Raw genomic sequence first — 17,446 nt, 5'->3', positions numbered from 1 at the left:
TCTTACAAGCAACTCAATTGCAAAGAACCTTCACAAGAGAAGGGTTGTCACAACTAGACATTGCCAGCTCAAGGGCGTTAAATACGCTTCCTTGGGATTCGTCAGGCTTGCCAGTTTTCGACGCCGGTCGCCTTGGATCGGCACCAAGCTCCCCGTCGCTGCTCAGGATAAGACGAATAAGGTAATAGACGGCATAGGAAAAATTGCACATGAGTCTGCTACGCAAATAACTGTTTGGTCAACCCAGCAAACACGCAAATACATAATTTCAAGAATTGTTATGTCATTAACCTCATGTCTTCGTTGTAGCACTGCGTCATTCGTTCTATATTAGTCACTGCATTGTATTTACGCTCAAAGGCGACCTTAGCAAGCGACTGCTTCATCAAAGGGGATGGATAGCGCCGATCGCGTGCGTTCCAGGTAGCAAGGGCAAGGAAGCCTCGGAATATTCACTGTACGTCACATGTAGGTGAAGCTACGGAATTCTCGTTAGGAACACTGGTCAATCTAAGAATCGTGACTTAAAGAACACATTGCTACCCAGTATATTCTTAGTAGGTTCTTATCAAAACTTTATCCAGTTTTACAGATTGCTATCTACTCTTCTTACTCGAGCGTGATGGCAAAGGATTTTACGTCAAAGTTTTTTTATCGTTTTCACCGAAGTATCGTGAAATAATCCATGCCTCATGTCACAGGCGCTACAGGTGAATAGACGTGCCGTTTTTATTACATCGCCAAATGTAATCCTGTCTACTCCGTTCCTGACACCTGTCATGTCGTTATCCGCATACTAGGCCGTTGACTTTTGTATATGTCTAAAAACAGCGCCTTGTTGACCTCTCCACTCTAGGAAGTGACGTCAATCGTCATTTATACATTGGGCCCCGAGAAGCATAAAAGCGCGTAGTCAACACCTTGCTGTTGTGGAGCTGTTGCCGTTAGGTGCAATCTTCCGTGCCGCCCTGCCGTCCACTTTTTCCAAGCAGCGAACGAAGCCAGTGCTATCTTCGCTGACCTAAGTGCCCAGTCAGCGTCTGCCCAATAGGGCGCCACCTTAGCGCGCTCATACTTGCACACAGAGGCTCAACAACTTCGCACAAGCAAGTATACTCTCCGTGAAACGAAATCAACCAGATCTTGGAGCAGCTTTTGATTGACGCAATGAATTTCTATGCCGTAACTTTCCTCGCGCTCTTCAGCGCGGCATCTGGTGATACGAGGTAAGTTGCCTAACTTTCAATTGAAGCTGTCTTTTATATTTTACTGGGTTTCGTGAAACCACAGAACTGTTCTGCTTTTGAATCACGTACGCATTTCTCGTGAATGCGGCCAAACAAACGTCAAGCATGCTGAAGGTTCTTGCATGAGCTTCTTGGTCTATCACGTACATATGGTGTGCTTTATTGGCTTCGTCGTGTTCTGACACGCAAGATTAAATTATTTATTCACAAAGCTCTGCTTGCACGTCCCATTAAATAATAGCTATAAATAATAACTGTTTCATGTAGGAACATTTAAAGAATGCAGCAACATTCAGAAGATTCTACAGAATATGACAGTACGTCATACAGCGAATGTATGGGGTGAAATGCGAAAACATCCGTGGTATTTAGATTCAGGTGCATGTTAAAGAACCCCAGTTGGCCGAAATTTCCAGAGTTCTCCACTACGGCGTGCCTCATAATCAGAAAGTGGTTACGGCACGTAAAACTTCATAATTGAAGTTTAATATAGCGAATGTGACCTACCTGCCAAAATATCGCGATAAGCGCACACGTCTTATTGCCGAAGCGTTCCACATTCATGTTAGCGGAGAAGCGGGTGTAAGCCTTCCCTCTATCTTCCTCTTTCCGAAGGGGATTGCCTTCCTATCACATTGATTGCATTTTTCTCCCCTGTGCATGCTGAATTCTGTTGATTCTGTGCTTTGAGATAGCGGTGACGTATTTATCTGCTGACTGAAAGAAAAAAGACACTTGGTTGTTAGTCATCACTGGTGTCTGTGTCCCTCTCCTCGTCCTGTTGTTTAGCGCTGTTGTACCCCAGTCACACGGGCACTTTCAAAGTCCTTTGAACCAAAGATCCTTTACTTCAAGGGAGAATGCGCACTGTCACACAGGCACAGCAAAGGAGCCTTACTGGAAGGGAGCTTTGAGTCGAAGGAGTGCGCGTTCTTCCTTTGAAACCTCAAGGGAATACTCTCGAGCCTAGATGGCGTCCGACAGCAGAAAAAAAAGATATCCAAAAATATGGAAGTTCAATTTTTACGTCTTCAGAACAAGCTTGTAAGTACGAAATACTATTACTAAGGTACTAAACACTTTCGGGACACCCGTCATCTCCATCATGAACCCGCCGGTACAGCAGCGCCAGCACGGCCTGTCGTCAGCAGCAACATCGACACGATCGACACAAACACGGGTGCCATATGCGATTGGGTTCTTTGGCGAGCGGCTGCTAGGCATCTCAGTCTCCTCGGCTATCTTCAGCGTCGTAGCTCATCTTCACAATCGTTGCTTTGAAAAAAGGCGAGAACACTAACCTAACGAACTGAAGCAAGGACAACAACGAAGAATCGACGCCAACATGCGGTATGCGAAGCGGCACACATGGTGGCCATCATTACAATAAATACGTCTGTATTTGGTAAAATAATGCCTTTACTGCGCGTGCATGTTGTTTTGATGTTTCTATGTATTAGAAAAAATAAATGTTGCTGAAAAAATATGTATAAATGTATTATAAGACGCATTTGAGCCATATTTTTTTATTACTTACGAGGCGATGGCAGCGCTAAGGATACGTTGCGGTTTCTGTTAAAAGCTTCAACGGAGTCAATCTGGAGACCGTGTAGCACCGACACATTTCCCTGGAACTAATGGGCCTTTGAAAGCTCAATGCTCCTTAACCTCAAAGGACTTTGAAAGTGCCCGTGTGACTGGGGTATTATACTGGTCGTACTACGAGACGTCTCATCAATGTTTTTATTGCTTTTTCTTGTGTGACGACATTGTCGCTCTCAGTTACATGAAAGGTCGGGCGGGCCCAACATAATAAGTCTCGAAGAAACTTCTTTAGCAGCTTGTAATGCTGACGGCTGCAGATTTTGAGTGTGCCTCTAAGCAGACCTAAAATTTCGCTTCCTTCACACTACGTAACACTCGTTTTCCCACCTTAGTCACCATTTGGTAACGATGAAATGTTTGCGGAACCAATTATGCCGTTTTGATTCACGACATGGGATCGATCGTTCTTAGCATGCGCCTGACTTCTTCTTCGTTCTTATCTATTCGCCCAGCTATATGTCCCGGTACACACACACACACACACACACACACACACACACACACACACACACACACACACACACACACACACACACACACACACACACACACACACACACACACACACGCGCGCGCGCGCGCACACACACTTTTATATCTAGCAGTTTCTCGTGAGTTAGCGCACCATCCGATCCCAATCTCGTGATACGTATATGTGATTGTGTGAGGTGCTACAAGATGTACTTCTGGGTGCTTTATCTCTCCTTTGTGGTCATTGTACCAATTTTCTGCTTTCCCCATGTTTAACCACAAGGTGTCATTTGTCAGAAATTACAACCCCAAACAAACGCAAGAAATGTGTAAATAAAGAAATAAATAATAAATAATGAACCCTTGTTATTCTACAGTTCTGCTTCACATCACCTCTGATAAACTCTGTATTTGACATAACAGCATTTGTATAGTATTTGCCTTCGTCCGCAGGCCTCGACAGAGCAACGAAGTAATTATCAGTGGCCATAACTACAGCGCGAACGAATGGGACCTTGGTGCCGTCATAAGTGTACCTCTGAAAAGCAGCAATGTGAGTATGCATGAACTGCTCCTCACAAGCGCGCTACTAAGATTTACTTTGTTTCTTCTGTTACACGGTTTACATGCACAAAGGCAAATTGGTGAAAGGGCCTGTGAAAGGGCAAATTGGTGAAAAGCCAGTCTGAACCCAAGCGAGCTTCATCATAGCGCGTAGCGCCCACAAAGCGGATTCCGCCGCTTCTTTCTCTACACTGGCACACGGGGAAAAGAAGAACCATCCTGTTGGATCAATGCGTAGCTTGTATAGCTGGGTCGTAGCCTGGCTTAATGCGACTGACGTGGACAATCTTTCTTCCTCGAAGGAATAGACAAGGGCGAGGTTTCATAGGCTGGACCTCCTATTTCACGGGCGAGGAGAGGGTGACTATGCGGTAAGGCCGCATGGGCCAAGCAGTTTACTAGAAAGCGCATCACTGTTCGGTTAAACCCAAAGCTAACCGAGGGCACAGGTAGAGAAAGCAAGATGAAGTCGGTCACCGTCGTCTCACTGTTCTAGTCGACCATTTTTGTCTGTCGTTAATGAACGGGTAAGATGTGCACAGAATTCCGCTTACTTGGAGACACAGCAATAGATGTGCATATGATGTGGAGTCAGGCCTGTACGAAAGCAAAGTGTTCAGCAGGCGCGACTGCTCACCTTCATACAATGCGAAAAAAGCAAGGAGCGGCTGGTCGCTTGCGTACGTGGTTTGTACACGTATGCAACGAAAGGGAGGATGGTTTGTCAGTTCGTCTGGTCATACGCGGTGTACACTGTCAAGTGTGAGGATCGAAGCGTTCCGGTAAACAGCTAGTTCGTTGATGGTGTATGGTTGACGTGCCACGAAATATGTGGTTGACGTACAGTGCTTGCATACAGTATACGTTCAATGCTTGAATACCATAGTACAAGAACGCAGACTCTTTGTAGCTCAAAAGTTTAGGGGAAACATCCTGCCGAGAAACTAAGTTGCACAGCATGATGAAAGCAACTTCTTCTGCGGTTGATGCGGTCAGAGCTGCATTATCGGCGTATCGCGTGAGCTGTCTCACGGCAACGGAGCATCTCCTTTTCTGAGGAGCGGTGGAAGGAAGCCGTGCATAGAGGTCCATATCAACCTGGTCTAAAGTACGGCCTGTGCAACGTCCAAGCAGACATCCGGCGGCAGCGCGTTTCGTGGATCCTTCCAATAGTGGCAAGTGGTGCAAACACGAATGTACTTGAACACGAAATCATAAGTTCCGCACCAGTAGCATCTTGGACGCAGATGGGCGTAAGTCTATAGCCCGCCGGCGTGAGCGCTGTGAAGATCGGCGTCAAAACCAGCGCAGATTTCGGGATGCACGTGGGGGGCTATCCCCAAGAGACACTTCTGACCATCAAACATGTTATTACGGTGGTACAGGAGCTGCTCTCGAAAATGGGAAATTTGACGACAAACCAGTATGGAGTTGGGTGGAATACCTAAAGCTGCAATGGACAAAAACACTCGGTGAAAAAAAGTTTGCGCAATTGCCTTTGTGAGCAAAGCAGGAATATCACATTATATTCTTGGAGTAGGTTTAAAAGCACTCATAATGGGTCACGCAATATTATGGAGGATTTCCCTATCCGTGATACTCGTGGAGCGCATAAATTCTGTTTCTAAAGCAATGGCGACTCACCCGCAAGTTATTTTGCACCATCATCAAAGTTTTTAGAGAAGTGTTAATCACAGAATGATCTTTTTTTTTTATTGCGATGAAGGCTTGCCCTTAAGGCATAATTCTTGGAGCGTATATGTGTATTATATGTGTGCTGTGAGGCCTGTGTTGTGTATGAATCGAAGCAGTGTTTTATGAAATCTGTTGTCATGTATCCAGCGGTCATAGCTGGTTGTCACACTGTAGCGGAAGCCGGCTTGCAGTAGGAGACGCAAGCGTTCCGATTGTAAACCCGTACATGTCCATATTAGGTGGTATGCATCTGATTCCACCACAGGAACGGAGCAGTATGGACACGTAGCACCCAGTGGTAAATGCGACCAGTTCCACCTTGAGACAACAGCCGGTGTAAGGGGCACCCCGGCCCTAAGCCTCCTAAGCACAACTTCCTCCGCCCTAGTAAGGTGAAGGGGGAGGGAGCAGATACACGGTGGGATAAGAGCGCGTGTGTCCTGCCGGAGAACATTTTTATGGGCTCGCAGCGAGTTACGGGGTTGGGGTGGGAGGGGAATGGGTGGAGGATCAGGATTAGGAGGGCAGTGTGCTTGCTGGTCAGCCGCAATGTTGTGAGGGTTTGCTGAATCGCCTTGAATCCAGTGTACCTTGACGCAAGTAGCTGTCTTACTATTCATAGTGGGTATTCTCTCGCAGATTTCCATCGCCTTATCAACCTTCTTGAGTTCCTGAATAGCCGCTAAAGAATCCGTAAAGATATCTAGTTTCTCGATGGTAGGCTTAGATGTCGCATCTTGCACAGCGTCGTGGATGGGTTGAAGTTCCATTACTAGAGCGCTGGCTTCCGTAGATAAATAGCGCTGGTGGCCGCTGATGAAGTTATGCGTAGTACTCAGGAATGATGTCCTTCCGCCGTCTGGGAGAATTGCAGCATCCGTATAGACTTTGCAGGTGTTAACGCATGATGCATCGACGATGTTGTGTTCGTCAATAGTACCTGTTGTATTGCTGCGTCGTAACTTCGTTGGCTTATTAGTTGTGATGCTGGTGAATTCCCAGGGAGGCATTGGGTAGGGCTGATTGTCAATCCGAGAGCCGCGGTGAAAATGAGCATGCAACGCAGCGACAGCCGGAATAAGTTGCTTTTTTATTTCACGTGCTTTTTCACGTTGCAAAATTAGCTCTGCAATTGTGTTGAGCTGGGCATGTTCCTGTAAGGTTGGTATCGGAGTGATGCGGGGCAGTGCTGTGATTGTGCGCATAGCATCGCGATTAATCGTCTCCAACTGTGCCAGCTGTGCCAAAGTCAGCCGTTGAAATTGTGCTTGATATAAAATTCGTGGCTGCAAGACTGCACGCACCAACCGTCTAGCTACGTCAGTACGAGCTACAGCTGCTTTTGCTGCAATGCGACGAATAAGGTGAAGTGTTTTTGTCGAACTCTGTTTTACGGAGCCAATGTGCACCACTACCGGATTGGTGAATATCGAGACCCAGTACACAGAATGATCGAAAACGTTGAATTGAATGAATGTCTTCAAACATGGAATATAATATCGAAGGGTACTAACTCGTAGGCAATGTAAAATCCATTTAGACGTTAACATTGTGTTCACCTAAATAATTGAAGAGTTGCTTGCCACACTTTGCAGTTTCAATACTACGGGGTCATCAGTATCGGAACACCACCGCAAACCTTCAATGTTGTCTTCGACACAAATTCCAATGTTACATGGCTGCCTTCAGTTGGCTGCAGCAAGGCACAATGTGGTAAGTACATTTTCCTGCAGCGTTAAGACAATACGCCTAAACAAATATTTCGTCAGCGCTTTTTTATAATGGCTACTTTCTTTCACATAAGTGCGGTTATAGTTGAACTGTACAAACACGCTTAGGGAGCTTTATAAATTGGCAGCGCTCGCACTGCTTGAATCTTCTGCAGTAAGGAACTTGTCGAAAGAAAGAACAAGCTTCTTTCCGGAGCTCCAGATCATAAAGTGAGCAATGCTGCTTCCTATAACAGTCATCCTGGTGCAGTTATGGTTGCCATGGATATTTCTTTTCTTAATAAAGCAACTCTAGGTGGCTAGCAGATGCGAAAAAAATTGTTTGTGCACAATATTGTGCGCACTTGCAAAATGGTTGCGCCGTGGTAAGCAAAAACTGGCGGAACCCATCTCCCGATGAATGTCGACGTCACTGCAGTTGGCGTTGAAACAAAGTAACGACGCACCCTATTGGAACCGCCATAACGCACCGAGCATAATGCGTGTATTGAGCTAGGATGCACTCCCAAGCTTCCCTCTATAATGTCTGCGCAGAAATGTGCGCGCCTGTTTAGAACAGAGAACGATGCGAGAGGCGTGTTTCCTCTGTCAGCTGCTCTTGGTCAGAACAACAGGGTGCGCTGAAGTTACCTTCCAATCACGCAGCTGCATTCAAGCCTGCCGCTACTCGTCGACTATCCGGGGGTTCGTGCCAAACTACATTATGACGCTCTCTGACGAGGTAGGCCTCTTGTGTCGAGACATTGCATTCCGCGTACGCGTCCATTAGGGCCCCTGTGCCTGTCAATACACCCTTGACTTAAGGACAACAGGCGCCGCGCTAAGCAGACGAAGATGCAGTGAGACAAAAACAAGATATACGGGTACTAACTTCCAACTGCTTATTCGCCAGAAACCACGCGATTTCATAAATGAAACCAAGGTGCAAAACAATCACAGTAAAAACCAACTAATAAGGATGGTAGGAGCTAACATCCACTCTTTAGCCTGTGATCACGAGAGCCGATAACAGCGTAACTGCAGTGACCTGAACTGAACTACAAAGGCAGGCGCATGTGTATTACAGGCGTAAACCGAGTAGGAAAGCAAATGGAGCTGCTGCACGTTCTAATCTTTGCGGTGATTACAGGCTACCTTTCATAAATTACATGTCATTGTTCGTTACTGCTAGTGATGGCGTGCTAACAAACTTATTGCGTTCTCTTTATGTTAGGAACGCTCGATTACCTCGATTTTAGTCTGGTTTCTTGCTTTCCTTAGAAAGATCGTTTGGTCCAGGACTGGCACACAACCATAGCGCTTGCAGTAGTCTGCCAAATTCCCACCCATGTTGCTGTTAACTGCAAACCGGTGTTCTCTCGTACGATCGCATAAGCATCGTTTTGCTTACGCAATATACACCCTTCCCCAGCGTGGGAAAATATTGTAAACCGCATCGCTAACACACTCGGTGTGGCGGGCTTCTTCAAGCATGTAACCGGCAGCTTATTCGTCATCAAAGGGCAAATCTTGGCCACTTTGCATGGAGCGGAAAGCACAATGCCCAGATTTTATCTGACTTCAACCTTCTTTACATTGTGCGACAGCTTATGTACGTGCGGTAATACGTGCGTATTCATGTTGTCTTTGGCTCCTGCCCTTCTTTGCCCGTTGTTTAGCTTCTGTAGGAGGCTATCGCGCTAACCCGCAATATCATCGGGAGGAAATCGAGTTTCCTTCAAGCAGATAATTTGATACCTAAAACTTGTAACGAGATTGTGCTCGCATGACTTCAATATTGCGGAATTGGGGCATATCTCAGATACTCTCCTCTTGGTCAGTTCAAAATGTGCGCTGTCAAACGGTAGAAGGCTTTTTTTTTGTCGCTGAGTTTTACATGCAGCAAACGTGGACCTTTGTGAGGCTTAAGGTCAAGGAATTGAACTGAGTTATCCTGTTGCGATTGCCAGATGAAATCTAGTCTGCAAGATTCTGCCAAGAAGGTGTTTGTTGATTTTGCCCCGGCAACGTCAAGGCTAGTGTCAGTTACATTTATTAGCCCAAGATATTCAACCACATACTTATAAATCCTAACTACATTACAATCGTTGATTTTGGGATAAATACGTTTGTCAGCGAATGAAAATAAATATCGCGCAAAACCAGAGCTACGAAGAGCCGATGCATATACCGTGTTTTCCGAAAGCATTATGGAAATACTTCAAGCAGAGTAGAAAAGCAATATGAGCATTCCTACTTTTACTATCCAGGATACAATTATAAGCACTGATGCAATGAAAGGTGAGGTTTTCAACGAATATTTAAAATCAGTTTTTACTGAAAGTGCGCCTGACGAGATGGCAGCCGTCCCATTTGCCGAGCCTTCAATGACAGACATTCAGATTGACGGTAATGATGTTGACTGCTTGCTACGACACATAGGTGCATCAAAGCAGCTGGTCCTGATGTGCCAGTTATCGCGCCAGTTAGATTATCGCCAGTTGTTCTCCAAAAATATCATAGCATCATTGCAGAGTATTTGAGCATTATGTGTGAAATCACGCTTAATACTGGAATTGATCCACATGACTGGAAAGTTGCAAACGTCATGCCGGTATATAAATGAGGTGACAAAGAAAAAACGCCGAAAATTACAGCCACATCTTGTTAAAAGCAATTTGCTCTAAGCTATTTGAGCACATCATTTACAGTTAAATGGTCAAATCCCTTGAATCAATCAACTTTTTCGCACTACCTCAGCTTGGTTTTAGATATGGACGCTCATGCATTACGTGGCTAGTCGAATTTGAACACTAAATTTTACATTCTTTAGACAGTAATTCCCATGTAGATGCAATATCTCACGGTTGCCGTAAGGCTTTCGACACCGTACCACATAGCCTATTAGAATTTGCGATGCTTTCTGCAAAAGTAAACCTTAAAGTTATTATTTGGATAAAAATTACATGGTTGCCAACAAAGTGTAGTTCTAAACGCCTATAAATCATCTGCGGTAACCGTGACATCTGGTATGCCACAAGAGAGCCTATTAAGACCGCTGCTGTTCTTAATTTCTATTAATAGCATCGTTGTAGCATGTGTTTGAACATATCACCTCTGCCATTAAATCACGGAGAGATGCTGAAACTTCGGAGAGAGACTTGCGCTCAACATCGCAATGGAAAATGAGCCTGGACATCCGCAAATGTTGCTGCATAGCATTCACCAACCGTATCCATAAATTAGAAACTAGCTACACCATTAACAATTCAATGATTTTGACAGCCTTAAGTGGAATAAGCACGTAGAAGTTTTAGTGACAAGGGCGAGTAAGATGGTATGTATATTCTGTACGAAGGAACTTTAAGCAGGCTTCATCAACCGCAAAAGGAGCCCTTTACTGTTTGTATGTAAGATAGATTTAAAATATGGTTCTGTTATTTGGAACTCATCAGCAGTTCCTAATTTAAAGAATGGAAAAAGTGCAAAATCAAGCAGCCAGATTTGTAACTAATAAGTATAGTTCATTTTCAAGTGCTTCCGAAATAAAAAAGTACTTTGGGATGGGAGCCATAAACAATAGAAAGGGAGCAACTGTGGTTTAAATTTCTTCATAGTACCTATTATAATAATAAAGCCAATATTCCCCACCACTACCGCTCTGAACCGACGTACGTCTCGCTTCGTCGAGATAATTCCCGAAAATATTAGAATACCCTTTCAAAACACACACTTCTGGGGCCCTATAACGTAAAACTATTCCAATATGTTTCTATTCCAATTCCCTGACGTCAAATTTGCGTAAGCACCAACGCAAGCACCGGGCGGCCACCCGCAAGGTTGTCTGAACAGACCAATCAAACGCTCTGCTCGTTCATAGGAGGTCACTTTTGTTTGCTTGAACAACCAATAACATTGCCTACACTGAGCCGCTTGTCGTATCTAATTGGCTGACAAGAGGCGAGGAGAACACTCAAGTGGAGAGGGATTCATTAAGGCAGAGCCAGTGCACTGAAAATCGATAACCGGATGAAGAGGGTGGTGCCGGCGCCTGCGATTGGTCGACTTTCCCTTACTTAGCTTGTGGTGGCTGATCGAAAATCGCGGCGGCATGCAACGGAAGCTTAAGAATGACGCTAAAACTGACCCTCACCAAAGAAGAGTTGGCAGAATGAGGTGGTAAACGTGCCGAAAGGGCTCGAAAACGTTACACGGCCACGCAGGAAGTTTTATTATGCGCAAATACACCCATGCTCTGCGGCAGGTGCGGGTAGCTAGCGTCTCAGCGATCGGCGGCAGCCATCTTTTATTCCTTTTGGAACGGGGCAGCCTTCGGCTATTCCGAAGAAAACGCAGTTTTGTTCGGCATATTAATGCATCTTTATCGCATTCACGTCGCTTTGACGCGGCGAGTTTGTGCGGTTTTGTGAGGTGAAGTGGGTGCAGCGCGAAAACTTTTTACCAATAGCCGAGGGCTAATGGCGAAAAGGGGTCAAATCAGAAATAACTGTTTTGCTTTTTTCTGTCAGATCATGCACAATCAGTGTGTACACATAATATCAGATGGGGAGGTGTTGCGGTTTTCGTGACGTCGCGTGACAGACAGGTGAAGTGGGGATGGTTGAAACACATTTTCAACCAATCGCGGTGGACTGATAGCAGAATTGGAATAGAAAAGTTTGGAATAGTTTTACGTTATAGCGCCCCTGGTAGTGCGCTCTTTCTAAGAAATTGCAAGAATGGTAGCGCGTCCGAGACGATATCGTTAGCAAAACCAATATTGAACTTTTTTTCTCTTCCATATGAAAACATCGGAATCGATAATGTCGAAACGAACAGAAGTATTCTCCCGAAGTGTCTCTATTGTTTAGAATGTATGTTTGTGGCAATGTTTGTATATTCTACATAATTTCGCATAAGTTCGTTGCTATATTCTGGCATTATTATAAACCTTGCACAACAATCTATTGCTATTTATCTTATGTGGTGATCTATGCACCCCCTCCTCCCAAGCAATGCGTTGTGCTGATGCAGGTCAATAGGTGATGCGCTATTTCGATCACACATAAACTACTGTAGTTTTGTTTGGCGTACTAAACCTCAGCGTAATATACGTAGAATACTGCCTTTGCAGAAGAGAGCTTTCCATCACATTGCTGACATTGGTTATTCATTTCAGTCCTTTACATACTTTCGCACTCATAGAATAATTAAAATCCCAGATATTTATGAGTTTCGCATCCTGCATTCATTTTACATCTGCTCTTCTTCATTGAAGCACTTAATTCAGACTACTTCATTCCTGTAGCGCAACAGTCATGCTATCAATACTCGTTTCGTGGAAGAGGGACTTATACCCCGTTTCCTTGATGACAATAAACTCCAGTGCTTGAAACACAACATTCCCTTTGTTCTAAATAAGCATAACGACTTAGACAAACTCACAGTAAATGTATTACGTTAAACATTTCTGAATTACTAATTTATTTAATCATTCATCTATAGAATAGGGTCTTGATTAGTAAAGGACTGTTTGTATTCAAGAAAACAGGTTACTCTGGTATATGATGCCTTATGTATTATTGCTTTGTTCTTGTTAAGTATTATCAATATAACTGATTTTATTTTATGCTATTGTGATTAATATTTGTATTAGTGGGGTTACCATATCTTTCTGTTAGTTAAATTAGTGTAACGTATTATGGTAGATTTGTGCTTCGTAAGATTCTTCAATATATGTTTCTTGTGCATTGCAACAAAAATGCATTTTTTTTCTTTTTAGAATAAGAGCGCACATTCTTAATTAGTTTATAATGACATTCTAGTATCTGCATAAATAACTTTTGTGTGTGATCCTTCTAAACATCTGGTATCAGTTTACCTGTCACAAGTCGCCGTGTATCTCTGGCCTCCTGGGCGCTGTCAAGCTGTATTCTTGAAGCTTGTAGCCCCGGAGTACAGCCAGTATATTTTCTGGTAAATAACAAACATTATATTGAATTGAAGAAGTGTAAAAAATAATTAAATAAATAAATAAGAGGAGCCGGTAAAACACATGATGGTGGGCTGTGTGTAGACTAGTAAAATCTCTAAAAACTGATCAGAACTGATTAAAGCATTGTTCTGGAAGTAAACTGCAATCGCAGCTTCTATAGTTTCCCGAACTGCGTTAAACAAGCCAAGCTCAGGTACGGAATAAAACAAATTTGTACAGGTAGATCGAAAAACCATTTGTGCTTGCTAGCTTGCCTTCTGCTAGATCTTCAAGTAGATCTGTCGAGCTACATAGCATACGACCAGAGCGGTGAGGATGCGTTGCCGAAAACTTCGAACCTCGTCTTGGCAAGTAAATCACCTTTCCCGGATACAATCCCTCTAAGCGGGCCCTCTGGTTAATGTGTTTTACCCATTAAGAAAGCTTTAGGGCTGTTATTATCAGACTTGTTACGCAACATGGGCGGTCACTTGACACACCATATCAAGCGCCACTCCTGCACGAAACTAACTTTCAAATGAAAGCAAGAGGCAGCACTGCCAGGGATGTAATCGAGGTGTCCCTTATAAAAAAACAGACAATAAGCGCGTTAGCACGCCGTGACTAGCAATAAGTGACAAAGCAATGTCATCCATAAAAGATAACCGGTAATTACGGCGAAGAATAGAACCTGCTGCTGCCCCATTTGGTTTGGTATTTGGTCTGCGCATGAAATTCACGCGTATTCCTGTTACTGTCTTGACAGTTCAATTCAGGTCCCCACAGTAACATTGTTATCCACTCTGATGATCACTGGGTCGAGAACAGGTTTTAGAGCCCACCACAATTATTTTTTATCTTTAGTGTGACTTGTTTGCCCCTATATTTCATCTATAAAATTGCATCGTTTCTGGGGAAAAATACAGTTCGAACTTGGCGCCCGTAGATGTCGTTTGTGTCTCAGTTCGTCGTAGTCGTATGCTTATCGCTTTACCTTTCGTCCTTAATTCATTAACCAATCAGCTCAGCGAAAAGTTTCTTTCAATAAACCCAGTTCTTGCCATCCTGCTACAGGCATCGCGATGATGGCATATGATTATGCTAGGAGTGCGCCGTCTGCTTCGGTCGGCGGTGCGTGCAGTGTATTGTCACACGTCACTAACGGTCTAAAGCGAAACCGCTTTCCCAGCGTTATCTTCTCCTGTCATGGTCATAGCAAAAGATTGAAAAGGTATTCTGCATGACCAGGACTCAATGGCTATGATGGCTTGATGACACCTGCGTGACGACAAGGAGATCCCAATGCTGAAATGACGACGGCGACGTGGAGATGATGCGGTGACGATGTCGCCGGTACGGCAGTGAGATGGCAACACTGGTATGATGACCACGTCATGAGGACATTCACATGAAGCTGGGATGCTGACGACAAATTGAGAATGATGGAATTGCCACGACCGCATTACGACGACAATATGACAATGAACGAATGGCGAAGATCATATGACCACGACGGGAGGAGCATAACCGCATGACTACGATGGCGTGTTTTCGACGGCGGAGACAATGACATAATACGCTGGCAGAAAGGCGCTGATATCGCGACGAAATGACGATGAAATAACGAAGATAGAGGTCGTTTGTGCTGGAGCTCACGTCCGTGGATATGTGCATCACACAGCGGGCCGAGCCGACTCGGTTTGCACTATATACGGTGCTTGCTTGCACTACTTCGTGTGCCGACCACTCGTGCAAGACGCCAGCCAGGAGCCGGCAGCTGAAAAGTAGGGGTAAAAAGCAAGGAAGGCATCGCTTTATTGCAGGTCTGTAGAACTCTCGGACATACTTGGCATGAAAATGCTTCGGCGAATCGCAGCAGATGCACCCAACGAGAATTGCCAAAGTCGGGTAGACTTCGAGCAGTGACAAAACATACCTCCACGAATTCCCAAAAGTGTGACCACCCCCATGCGTGCTCTTTGCATATGTCTGTCAGAGGTCGCTATATCTGTAACATCTTACTTACCCTACTCTTGCACCGCTGGGCATGTGCCAATTTGACACAAAGGGTATAAGAGCGTTAATTCGTGTATAGTTGGCGTCCCACTTCTCTCATCCATATAGATGTCTTCACAATTTCTGTTTCTACATGACACTAAACATCGCCTTCACCCTCATGGCATAGCTCCATCGACGTCTCATTGCATGCATACACCCCTCCCCTTTTTCCAGCTTTTTCGTAAGCCTCCAGGTTTCTGCCCCGTAGATGAGTACTGGTAAGACACAGCTATTATACACTTTTCTCCTGAGGGATAATGGCAACCTGCTGTTCATGATCTGAGAATGCCTGCCACACACACCCCAGCCCATTCTTATTCTTCTGATTATTTCCGTCTCATGATCCGGATCCACCGTCGCTACCTGCCCTAAGCCGATGTATTCCGCTACCACTTCCAGTGCCTCGTTACCTATTGTAAATTCCTGTTCTCTTGCGAGACTGTTAAACATTACTTTAGTTTTCTGCAGAATAATTTTTAGACCCACTCTTCTGCTTTGCCTCTCCAGGTCAGTGAGCATGCATTGGAATTGGTCTCCTGAGTTACTAACTGAGCATGTGTTGGTGGGCTAGTTGGTTAAGCATGATTACAAAAACGGCGCCGAATAAAACAACACACGAAGAAGGGAAACAGAAGCGCCTACGTGCTGTCTCGTGTTTCCCTTCTTCGTGTGTTGTTTTATTCGGCGCCGTTTTTGTAATCATGAGTTACTAAGCAAGGTAATATCATCAGCGAATCGGAAGTTGCTAAGGTATTCTCCATTAACGTTTATCACCAATTCTTCCCGATCCAGGTCTCTGAATACCTCCTGTAAACACGCTGTGAATAGGATTAGAGAGATCGTATCTCCCTGCCTGACGCCTTTCTTTATTGAAATTTTGTTGCTTTCTTTATGGAGGACTATGGTGGCTGTGGAGCCGCTATAGATATCTTTCAGAATTTTTACATATGGCTCGTCCACTCCCCGATTCCGTAATGCCTCCATGACTGCTGAGGTTTCGACTGAATCAAACGCTTTTTCGTAATCAATGAAACCTATATGTAAGGGTTGGTTATTTTCCGCACATTTCTCTATCACCTGATTGATAGTGTGAATATGGTCTATTGTTGAGTAGCCTTTACGGAATCCTGCCGTGTCCTTTGGTTGACGGAAGTCTAAGGTGTTCCTGATTCTGTTTGCGATTGAACATCTTGAAGGGGCAGCGCGAAAAGACGATGACAGAAGGCAGGAACACACAGGACAGCGCTAAACTCACAACCAACTTTGTTCGAAGGCATACACACACTTATGTACACAACCCATAGCCACGTGCTCTCCCATCCATGGCGTCATTATCAGTGAGCAGGCAAAAAAAAAAAAACACGCCAACCTTCAAGATCACGCAAACACGCTCATAACGGGTAATGCCTACTCGCATGTCGCGCGGCATTGGTCTGAGCATGGGTGCATTCCAATATATAATAACACCACGATACTTTCTGCGCATAAAAATCAGACTACGAGAGAGATTATTGAGGCATTCCATATCAGGAAAAAAGGGTCGCGTTGTCTAAGCATACCATCATTAAATTTCAATGATAGTGAATTTGAATGTTTAAGCCGGCTCATAGCGTAGCATTAGATTAAATGGGTTTGCGTGTTTTTTTTGTTTTTTTGCCTGCGCACTGATAATGACGCCATGGATGGGAGAGCAGGTGGCTATGGTTTGTGTACAGAAGTGTATGTATCCTTCGAATAAAGTAAGTTCTGAGTTCAGTGCTGTCCTGTGTGTTCCTGCCTTCTGTCATCGTCTTTTCGCGCTGCCCCTTGAAGATGTTCAACCAGTAACAACTCGCCCAAATGTCGATCCCTCTGTTTGCGATTACCTTAGTAACTACTTTGTAGGCAACGGACAGCAAGCTGATCGGTCTATAATTTTTCAAGTCTTTGGCGTCCCCTGTTCTATGGATTAGGATTATGTTAGCGTTCTTCCAAGATTCCGGTACGTTCGAGGTCATGAGGCACTGTGCATACAGGGTGGCCAGTTTTTCCAGAGCAATGTGCCCACCATCATTCAACAAATTTGCTGTTACCTGATCCTCCCCACCTGCCTTCCCCCTTTGCCTACCTCTCAAGGCGTTCTT

General features: G+C 44.6%; 1 protein-coding gene across 1 annotated transcript in view; it reads left to right on the top strand.

Annotated features, from left to right (window-relative positions):
* The first annotated feature begins 870 nt into the window (after window positions 1-870).
* The window catches only part of LOC135918139 (cathepsin D-like), a 32,094-nt gene continuing 15,518 nt past the window's right edge, over window positions 871-17,446 (top strand). The window contains exons 1-3 of the mRNA XM_065451796.2: window positions 871-1,226; window positions 3,777-3,876; window positions 7,178-7,295. Coding sequence (XP_065307868.1) covers window positions 1,168-1,226; window positions 3,777-3,876; window positions 7,178-7,295 — 277 coding nt within the window. The 5' untranslated portion in view covers window positions 871-1,167. The remainder of the gene's footprint in view (window positions 1,227-3,776; window positions 3,877-7,177; window positions 7,296-17,446) is intronic.

The sequence above is a fragment of the Dermacentor albipictus genome, chromosome 10 (assembly GCF_038994185.2).
Source record: "Dermacentor albipictus isolate Rhodes 1998 colony chromosome 10, USDA_Dalb.pri_finalv2, whole genome shotgun sequence".
Lineage (NCBI taxonomy): Eukaryota > Metazoa > Arthropoda > Arachnida > Ixodida > Ixodidae > Dermacentor > Dermacentor albipictus.
The sequence above is the reverse complement of the archived record's forward strand: the minus strand, read 5'-3'. Positions and strand labels throughout refer to the sequence as shown.